The 11,188-nt window shown below is 37.3% G+C and overlaps 2 protein-coding genes across 2 annotated transcripts in view; both read left to right on the top strand.

Moving 5' to 3' along the window:
• Positions 1-215, top strand: part of LOC136279319 (adenosine receptor A3-like) — a 927-nt gene extending 712 nt beyond the window's left edge. Inside the window, exon 1 of the mRNA XM_066162944.1 lies at positions 1-215. This exon is cut by the window's left edge and continues 712 nt beyond it. Coding sequence (XP_066019041.1) covers positions 1-215 — 215 coding nt within the window.
• A 6,110-nt stretch (positions 216-6,325) lies between these two features.
• LOC131780684 (adenosine receptor A3-like) lies at positions 6,326-10,145 on the top strand. Its single transcript, XM_066162943.1, has 3 exons — positions 6,326-6,418; positions 6,492-6,606; positions 9,186-10,145. The coding sequence occupies exon 3, from the start codon at positions 9,219-9,221 to the stop codon at positions 10,143-10,145; it is 927 nt and encodes a 308-aa protein (XP_066019040.1). The 5' UTR covers positions 6,326-6,418; positions 6,492-6,606; positions 9,186-9,218.
• Positions 10,146-11,188: the final 1,043 nt, after the last annotated feature.

Here is an 11,188-nt window from a genome sequence, read left to right as displayed (position 1 = left end):
ACAGCAATTCTTTCGTAAACGTAATCATTTATCCACTAAGAATTCCAGAATTTAAAAACTTCCTGCTACACTTGCTTCGTTGTTGTGTAGGTCCTCATCAGATATTTAGAGCTAGGGTTTTACCATCAGCTGAGTCTGGGTCAGTTGTATCCTTAGTAAGATTTACAAGTAGGCAGTTCTTATCACCGAGCTCTGAACAGGAGAGTGCAGTTTGATTGATTGACTTTTTAAATTGATAATTCGACATTTTTTACTGACAAGTGATACAATTGAGGGGAAATTGTGCTCTTCATCATCTGTTTGTGTGTAAAAGTAAGATACCTAAATCAATATCAAGCTAGTTTAAAGCCGAGGTAAACAGATATGTATACTTACCGAGAACGAAAGCATCGAGGGCCGTATCAGACAGTTTCACATCAGCTGAGATAAATAGTCTTGATATTTACCCCTCAAAATGAAGTAAAAGCGGCAATATCATCAGACATAAATGTTTATCTAATTCGGCCATCAAACCGGAAAACATCGTACCGTGGTAATTCGGGCTCAAAAAACCGCTCATAATTTTTAATGACAAGTCAAGGGATGAAAACAATAGAATGAAGTAGAATATTTCATGCGTTCTTTGCTAAAAGCAACTTGCATAGTTTGTTATACCTGACAATCAAAAAAAAAGAGTTATATTGTACTCTGACTTTTCTCTTTTGAACATCCTGTCGGAGAGATTATTTGAATTAATTTAAGATGTAAACCGAGGTTCAGCTATTTTGGCATTATTTGCGTCCTTCTTCTCGTTTATCAAATAGTTTCCTCATCGGTTATAAGTTATATTTCCCTCTGCATGCATAATGTTGTATATAGTTTTTAAATAATATTGGCATTGCAATGTGGCATATGTTTATTTCATTTTAGCTTATCTTCTCGAAGATATTAGCTCTACAGCTACACTGTGAATTTCGAGCATAAATGAAGTATATGTATTTATATATTTATGTATGTATGTATCGGTATCCAAGTGGAAGTCATCGCGTTTCCTTTCGACACCTAAGAGCTGGATAGTACAAATCACCCTTGAATTTCCACTAAGAAAGTGCCAAAAGCACCATTCAATCACATTGTTTCTACCAAGTCATACACCAGATGTGCATATAACCAGACTGTTATATATATAAACTAATTGATCAATTTTAGCTCATTTGAAATAGTGTACAATCTACGTCTCGATTTGAATAATAAAAAAATCAAAGTAAGTGGGGGAAAGAGATTCAGTACTATAAATGTCCCATCGTTCTCTTATATGCTGTGTTAGTGCTTGATGTACATAGTTAATGACGGTTGAGCACATTCAAGTTTCAAGCTCAAGGTGTCGATCTATTTCTCATTCGAGCTCTTTCACACTGCAACCAAATGTAATACATCATGGTGATGAATGAAATCTAGGACACACGGATCATGTGTACTATAGGTGGCCTCGGTCGACATATAGGCCGACAATCGACCGATAGTCGACCGATAGTCGACCGATAGTCGACCAATGCATCACCTGATATGTACACATTTATCAGTCGACTGTCGGCCGATATATCAGTCCACTGATTGCCGACCGATAGTCGACCGATACTCGACCGATATATCGATCTACTGTCGGCCGATGCATCAGCCGATATGTGCACATTTATCGGTCCACTGTCGGCCGATATATCGGTCCACTGTCGGCCGTTCTATCGGTCGACTATCGACCGATAGTCGGTCGACTGTCGACCGATAGTCGACCTATAGTCGGTCGATTGTCGACCGAGGCCACCTATAGTACACATGATCCGGAAAGACTAGTTAAGATGTTCATTTCATTTCTGGAAATAACTGGCACCTTTGTTGAATTGCTATCCATATTCTTTGTGCTAATTTTGAGGTCAATTCGAAAGGAGATTGCATTAGGAAATTTATGAAAATTGAGGACCTTTTTAAATTGTGGAACTTCGATTTCTTATTTTGACCTTGGACTTACTCAAGAATCATAGATGTTTAACCAAGAAAAAGATTTAAAAATGATTCATGTGAACTTAGTAAATTTCTACGACGAAACTAGCAAGAGCCTGAATCAATTTTGTTTACTTCGGCCGAGTGCTTTTATTTGTTATGCATCTTGATGACTACATAATATTGGCACCGTGGTTCTGTGCGATACAAATTTTTCAGGCGTTGCATCCTCTTAGTCGGCAAATCAAGGGGACCCTCTGTAATATTTTGGAAGTAGTTGCCCTTTTTGGATACAAACACGTCCTATATATTATTTAATGTTTCCGTTGATCTACCTTTTTAGATTTTACGGCATGAAGTTTGATCACATGAGTAGCTAATCCCAAAAAAACGTTGTTGCGTAAGCAGCTACTTGCAACGTTGAAATTAAGTAATGGTAATACACCTGCCGTTTTATTGGTGCAGCACCAAAATATTATATAATCTCCAGAACTCATTTCTGAAGCAACGCTTCGAAAGTGGAAGGATCATATCGCTACGATCGTTTATTAGTTGAAAATACATACAGCATCAACACCAAGTGGGAATGGAACGAGATGAGTTCGGTCACGTGGGAAATACCATTTCATTGGACGTGTGAAAATATTGCTAGGAAATGTTCATTCGGCCAATCTAAGGGATCTGTACATTGTTTAACTTTAATTTTTCTCATAAATAGCGCATGCGATGAAATTTTTGAACGGGATTTAGCGTAATGAAATTCAGAAACGGAGAACTGAAAAACTGAACTTTCAATAATATTTAAGTTATCGCTGATTTGTAATTCATTCTGCTAAACGTAAAGTCGACAGATGTTGTTTTAAGAAGCTTCTATGAAGAATATAATTTAAATCGTGTTTAACAAAGCACCTTAAAACATTTTAAAGCTTTTTCGTGAATGGGGCATTAGTTGCATGGGAATGAAATGATGACGCACTAGGCGAATTAAAAAGTTTGACGCAAACCTACATTCCAAACATCCCAAATATGCTCCCTCCTGAATAAACTCACAATCATTAGAATGAATAAACGGCTCCTCAAAAATCATTATCACTAATCTATTCATGATTTCCTAATAGCAGATAAAATTTTAAGTGTTATATTAGAACATCAAGCATCTTTTTTAATCGTTGAGTGGCAACGGCTTTAAACTCTTGGCCCCTATCCATCGGATAGTGAGGCTATGAGTAGGTAAATATACTTACAGAGAGAATTCCCACATATAATAAGTAATTTGACATAAATAAAAGATTAAGTTGCACTTTACCAGCCTCAAAATGTGTTATTAGTCTTAAGGCGTCCATTTTTAAGACAAATGAATAAAGGGATAAGTTTTTAAAGAAACTGTGGTGCTGCGTCGGTAGGAGAGTATAGCAGGTAATTTAGTGTTAACAACTGAGTTGAAAACGTAAATTAGCCACCGTAAAGGGTTAAAAAGCTGACGTTTCGAGCGTTAGCCCTTCGTTAGAGCGATTGAAGGAATTGTGGGATGTGTGTGGGTACAGAAAGTGGAGCTACGCCATTGGTGGGAATATGGTGACAAGCAAACAGGAATAAATTAGTTGAATGAAAAGCGCTCGTTGATTCCGTGGGGGTTAAGGGTGCCGATTTGGAAGATAAAATTTTGTTCTAGTGTTTTACGGCTTTCCAAACTGCCTAGATGTAAGGAAAGGCCGCAAACTGCCATATGCTGTTCAGAATGATTAGGAAGATTAAAGTGTATAGCAAGTGGTTTGGGTGCGTCCTTGTCATTTCTTTCCACGTCGCGAAGGTGTTCTCGGAATCGGTCACTTAGTCGTCTTCCTGCTTCGCCGATGTATAACTTATTGCAATAAGTGCAAGTTATGCAGCGAATAACATTGGCGGAGGTACACGAAAAGTGATCAATGATCTTAATGGATCTCTTGGGTCCCGATATTCTATCTACGTTATGAATGAAAGAACAAGTTTTGCATCGTGAGCGAGCGCATTTGAAAGTTCCAGATTGGTCACTGGTTTGAAATGAACTCCTGACTAAAAAGTTGCCTATGTTTTTGTCACGTTTGAATGAAACAAGTGGAGGTTGCGAAAAGATAGTGCCAGTCTCTGAATCGTTTTGGGGTAATTTAAAATTTTAAAGAATGATGGATTTAACTGCGTGGTTGTGAGGGTGAAATGTAAGAGTAAATGGAATGCGGTCAGTGTTATCCTTCTCAGCCGTTTGAAATGCTGACTGTCGATCAATTTGTTGGGCACGGTGGTCGCCCGCTTGAACGACAGAGACAGGATAGCCACGTTTATCGAAAAACTGGCACATTGCCTCTGATTTTTCGGAAAAATCAGAGTCGTCACTACATAAACGACGAAGTCTGAGAAACTGTGAAAAAGGTATGGAGTTCTTGACTTGTGATGGATGTGAAGATGAATACAACTGTATTCATGTGTTCATCTTCACATCCATCACACGGCAAGAACTCCATACCTTTTTCACAGTTTCTCAGACTTCGTCATTTATATGAAACTGTAGGTTTGTAGTAAACACTAGTGCATAAAACGTTGCCTTCGATTGAAATTTTGATGTCTAGAAAAGCCAAAGAAGTGTCGGAAATTTCCCAGGTATATTTAAGAGCCGGATGAAAGGAAATGACGGCGGTTATAAATTGAGTGAGCTCCTCTTTGGTAAAGGAGGTAGCAGCGATCCAATCGTCAATGTAACGGCCGTAGAGTTCAGGGTTTGGGCCGTGGTGTTGACTACATTTGATGTTCGATAAAACCTACAAAAAGATTGGCGTAGCTGGGTCCCATTTTAGTACCCATGGCCACGCCATTAGTTTGTATGTAGTAGTTGCCACCGAATGAAAAGCGATTGAGTTTCAGCACTAGTAGTTCGGCAAGACGGAGTAGTGTTTCAGAGCTGGCTTAACAGTGCGATGATCGAAAAAATGTTTGAGGGCCCGGAGACCTTCGTCATTAGTAATGACAGTATAAAGAGATGTTATATCCATAGTGAAAATAAGTTTGCTTTGGCCGAGGAAACTAAAGTCACCAAAAATTTCAAGTGCGTGTTGGATGTCCTTAATGTAAGACGGTAAAGTTTTGACGATAGGTGCCATTTTTTTTATCTAAATAGCTGGAAATAAGTCCGGGGGGACAACTGCAGGCAGAAACGATGGGTCGACCTGGGCTGTTAGGTGATTTTAGACAGCTACGCGAAGAAAAACCTTTGTGAGTCCCGAGAGGATCGTCGGACACACACAGGAAATTGCTGATATTATGACGCGCCACATTACCCGGGACATTTTTATAACAAAGGACGATATTTGAGACGACATGTTGCCGCTTCTACTTATTTTGTCTAGGTGTGAGCTTGAGTCTTGAATAAATTTATGTCATGAAATTTTTTTCCTCTAGGGACATTTTTATGACGAAGGACGCTATATTTATAATTGTAAAACCGCTCTTGTCTCCCTAAACCGAGACAAAATTCGTTTAGTAAGGAAGATTGATTACAAAGATCTTTAGGCTGTTTTCTACATTGTCACGCTTGAGAGTTGTGGTGTCCAAGCAAGCAAATTTAATATTTACAAAATTACGAGACAACCTACGACTGATATAACCTAAGTTATTCATGGTCATGTGATAAAATGCTTATTGACTGAGTCAAGTCATACATAATCCCAATTTACACATATGAAGTTACCGCTTTTTCCGGTTTGAAATCTTTGTTAAACACCGCAGTTTATATGATAGTTTGCATTTATCAGTCGGACCAGCTGAATTTTCACAACTTCAGTGTTTCTCTTGCAAAATGACAGTTTTCTCAAGAGCTTGAGGGCTATGCCGAATAATAGGCAATTCATTCTTTGCTAATACCTCGCCTTTCAACTTACCGCCTGCTACAACTTACAGGTGACAATAGGCCAGACATGTGATAAATAAAAACACTGATGAAAATTTGCAATCAAGCTCACGCAAGGAAAGAGTAATTTTCTGGGTTTTTTTTTCAATGAAAAAGACGAAGTATTTCGAAAACGGCAAACTTATAGGTAATTCGGCAGAATAAAAAAAATATTATTTTCTTGAAATCATAGTCAAACATACAGGTGTTTCAGTCTTTATTGCATTTGTTTAGGCTTTCGTCAAGCAATTGTGTGTCTTGCAGACGTCACTATGAGGAAGTTAAAAATACATCAAACGCTCCTGGCCCTTCCGCTGTTATCTTAAAAATGGGCATAGGCATGGAAAGGCCTTTCCTACTCTGAAATTTATAGAAAATGAACAGAAACTGTGGTATTTAAAAGGGAAAAAAGCATTTTGCACTGAGAAGAATCTCAATTTGGATGAGTTAATCTTGAACTTTGGAGAAAAAGTATTTATTAGCCACTTCAATACCGTTTAGGGGAAATTTTCCTGCGGAACTAAGGTTAGTTACGGTATCTCTAGTAATTCATTATTCGCTTTTTAAACCTAATTCTTAACTCTCTGCACTGCGACAGGTGAAGACTGGTAGAATTAAAAGACAACAGTTCCAACCTTGCAAAGAAGTTTGACCGCCGTTAAGCTATTCTTCTGTGATCTGACTTGTTTTCATCGCCGGAATCTCAGCTTAAGGTAAAGCTTTCGCTAAGTCTAATTAGAATTATCTGTGAATGCTTAAGCTGGTAAAAGCTTTCGCTTGGATCGCGGACAGTACACATAATTGTCACAAACTCCTCGCATAAAAAAATTCGAATTACGCAACTAACTCGCAGGCAGCTGTTCCTTGAAGCAAATAAAATAAGAGCTTTAGAGTTCTTTACCACCAATTTTGAGAAATTCGGTCGAGCTCTCTGATTCTTATCGTGAGACAAAGTTTAAAACTAACGGCGCCGCGGATAAATTCAGCAGCACATTCGTGACTTTATCAATCACCGAAGTAAGATGATTCTTTTTTCTTCACATATTTTTGGTGTGGGAAACAGGGAGTGAGGCAATCTTCTATTTTTTTCAAGTAGAGTAGTGAAACTCCACATGTACATTTATTTATCAATTGCTCTCGCCATCTTTGCGGAAAGTCATTAAGCAACACACCATTCAGTTCAGAAAACCTAAAATCCTCAACGTAGAAGATAAACAAATGAAGTTTAAACGGTCAAAAGAAGATCTTAGTCGAGTTTCAGAATTTTGCAACTTACACATGGATTTGCGTTATTCTTAAGATGTTGGTGGATGAAAGCTACAGATATACCCGCGTGTTTGAGGCAGTTAGTTACCTCATTGGTGTATAAACTTTACACTGATAAGCTTTTTTAGCCCGATTAACGCTTGCATTTTGAGAATTCTTTCGTACAAATTTGTGAATTTTGATATGCAAATTAAGGTCGAAGACAAGGCTCTCCTCTGATCACGCTTATATGAAAAATATTTCAGCTGAAGTTTCCATATTTTGTCTGTGAACGAAATGAAGGCACCTTGTAACTTGTAGTAAGATAGAATTCCGTTAAGGTAAAAATTTAAAATGCTAATTAGCTACAGCATCTTTCTTTGACAGTGGTCCTTGTAAGATGATCTGATACCTTACTACTTCCCTTGGTTTTATTGGGAAAAGTTTTGACAAAATGTCATTTAAGTCTGTTGCACTAATAATGGACTTTTGGCTCACAAATTAAAGCTAATCTTCCTATCTTGCATAAAACGCATTTAGTTAATTATTCCGACCTGTTTAAGCCCAAATGTACTTTTTGCTATCTAATTGCTGCGCGTTGTTATCTGGAGTAATCGTCAGCAAACCTTCTAATCCAAAGGTATGAGGGTTTTTTAATTTCAAACACTTCTTAGGCTATTTATTTATTTACTAACTTGTAAATGTGGCCATGGAGGGTTAGAGAAAAATTCCTCTGAAGCAATCATCTTTGAAAGTTGGAGTTATCACTCATTTATTTTAGCTTTTAGTTTTTACAATACTTCCCACGGCCATATCTATCGCATAAGGCTTATGCCAAAAAAGAAAACAGCGGAAACATTTGTTGATTTAACTGAATCAGGCGTTAAAGACGGAAAAGTCAAAGTATGGGTCGTTAAGTGCAGCCGTTTTCATTGCTCTGCTTTCCGTCCCCTATTCTTGAGTGCAACTGGCCGTGGCATATTTTTCCCGTTCCGTTGCCCTGACAAGAAAAAATGGCGTAAAAATATAATAATAAGGAAAGAAGAGCAAGAAGATGTTGAACGGGATGATATTTTATAGAGGAATAAAATAGTCAAGTAAGATTTTGCTTTGCCAGTGTATGGGCCTTTAAATTGGCATAAAGTCATCGAGCTGTGTTTCATTTTCCAAGAATCAGACTGTTCTTGGAGTTTTAATTTTTCTTTCGTATTTTAAAAAATTTGAAAAATATATTATATATATATTTTATATATATACATTTAATTTTTTTTTTTGCTTTCCTCTCTTTTCTCCTTTTTTCGATAGGCAGCTGCAGTCAGAATGACACTCGTTTAATAGGTTAGCTTTACTTGGAAAAATATTTACACAAAAGCTTTCAGGAAAAACATTATTCATTAGCGTGTATGATCACTCATAATTAATCGGCCGATTATCAGAACAATGAAGTTTTCGATTCACTGCTTTGTTTTTGTTTCCTTTGTTTCTTACATGGCTATAAACTCAAAGAGCCAAATATGTCCGTTAATCATCACATTTACATGAAATACAGAGCATTTTCCCTTGCGGATGGCACCAGAGTGAAGAAAAGATCCTTCCAGCAAGCTGCAATTAACAGAAATAGCATAAAAGACGCCAAAATAAAAAAAAAACGGTCTGTGGCGAGATTCGAACTTGAGTGCTTCTCAGGTTATAATTGGCTGAGGGTAACAATGAGGTAATGGCTTTTACGGCTAACGACTAAAATTTTGGCTAACTTGTAGCTAACGGTCAATTAATCTCCATTGCTGTTGCCAGGAATTCTTTTGCCTATAAATTTTTTTTGTCATTTATAGTTAAAATTTGACAATTTTATGCCTAACGGCTAAAAGTTTTGGCGGTTTTACGGCCGTCGGTTAACCCCATTGAGACCCTCTTGGGTGCTACGACCGACTGAGTGACGAAGCCACACTTTGGCGGCGAGGGAAACTTTGAACTACTAGTTGGTTATTTCAAAAATGAAAGATTCATGTAACATAGCACAAGTTTTGTTTTGTTTTGATACCAAAAGGTTTCTCCGGTATAGAAACAGCATCCCACTGCCATGGATCTCAACACATGGAATATGTTCTGGAGGTTATGTTTTGGATTTTTGGCAACTTTGATCGTTGCTGGAAATATTCTAAACATCTGGATGTTTTCTAAGCTGAGACGCCGAAAGCGTTCCTCATTTCTTCTGATCGGTTTGGGCGTGGCTGATTTACTGGTTGGAGGACTGGCCATTCCTCTTTTCATAGCGGCATTTGAATCAGCTTCAATAACAACACGGCGTGTTTTCAGCATTGTTGACATGTTTACAAGTACATCGTCCATTTATACACTTGCAGTCATTTCCTTGGAAAGAATGTTCGCTATCGGTTGGCCCGTTCGTCATAGAACTGCAAACTTTCGTATTTATATCTGTGCCATTTCCATACCGTGGATCATAGCAGCAATATTCACTGTTCTCACTGATGTATACGTATACATCATTAAAAGATACAGTGTAATCTACCTTCTAGTTTTTTTTCCTGCAACACCTCTATTAGTTATGTGTGTAGCTTATTATGTTATTTGGAGGAAACAAAAATCACCAATATGTAACCATAGCAATGTCATCAGAGAGGCCAAATTAGCAAACACATTATTTTTGATAACAGGAGCTTCTGTTTTTACCTGGCTTCCATTCCAGATTATTAACATATTAGTAAGTTTGCATGTTTTTCCATCTTTTTCTCATCTGCAACTGACAGTATTCATCATCAGGGTTTTACAATACAGCAATTCTTTCGTAAACGTAATCATCTATCCACTAAGAATTCCAGAATTTAAAAACTTCCTGCTACACTTGCTTCGTTGTTGTGTAGGTCCTCATCGCATATTTAGAGCTGGAGTTTTACCATCAGCTGAGTCTGGGTCAGTTGTATCCTTAGTAAGATTTACAAGTAGGCAGTTCTTATCACCGAACTCTAAACAGGAGAGTGCAGTTTGATTGATTGACTTTTTAAATTGATAATTCGACATTTTTTACTGACAAGTGATACAATTGAGGGGAAATCGTGCTCTTCATCATCTGTTTGTGTGTAAAAGTAAGATACCTTATGAATATCACGCCAGTTAAAAGCCGAGGTAAACAGATATGTATACTTACCGAGAACGAAAGCATCGAGGGCCATATCAGACAGTTTCACATCAGCTGAGATAAATAGTCTTGATATTTACCCCTCAAAATGAAGTAAAAGCGGCAATATCATCAGACATAAATGTCTATCTAATTCGGCCATCAAACCGGAAAACATCGTACCATGGTAACTCGGGCTCAAAAAAACTTTCATAATTTTTAATGACAAGTCAAGGGATGAAAACGATAGAACGAAGTAGAATATTTCATGCGTTCTTTGCTAAAAGCAACTTGCATAATTTGTTATACCTGACAACCAAAAAAAAAGAGTTATGTTGTACTTTGACTTTTCTCTTTTGAACATCCTGTCGGAGAGATTATTTGAATTAATTTAAGATGTAAACCGAGGTTCAGCTATTTTGGCATTATTTGCGTCCTTCTTCTCGTTTATCAAATAGTTTCCTCATCGGTTATAAGTTATATTTCCCTCTGCATGCATAATGTTGTATATAGTTTTTAAATAATATTGGCATTGTAATATAGCATATCTTTATTTCATTTTAGCTTATTTTCTCGAAGATATAAGCTCTACAGCTACACTGTGAATTTCGAGCATAAATGAAGTATATGTATGTATATATTTATGTATGTATGTATCGGTATCCAAGGGGAAGCCATCGCGTTTCCTTTCGACACCTAAGAGCTGGATAGTACAAATCACCCTTGAATTTCCACTAAGAACGTGCGAAAAGCACCATTCAATCACATTGTCTCTATCAAGTCATACACCAGATGTGCATATAACCAGACTGTTATATAAACTACTTGATCAATTTTAGCTCATTTGAAATAGTGTACAATCTACGTCTCGATTTGAATAATAAAAAAATCAAAGTAAGTGGGTGAAAGAGATC

Source organism: Pocillopora verrucosa, chromosome 3, assembly GCF_036669915.1.
Source record: "Pocillopora verrucosa isolate sample1 chromosome 3, ASM3666991v2, whole genome shotgun sequence".
NCBI lineage: Eukaryota > Metazoa > Cnidaria > Anthozoa > Scleractinia > Pocilloporidae > Pocillopora > Pocillopora verrucosa.
This window is presented reverse-complemented; position numbering and strand designations above follow the sequence as displayed.

Bases quoted from the DNA above. Each gene is read 5' to 3' on its own strand.
- LOC131780684 (XM_066162943.1), top strand. From the start codon at position 9,219: ATGGATCTCAACACATGGAATATGTTCTGGAGGTTATGTTTTGGATTT.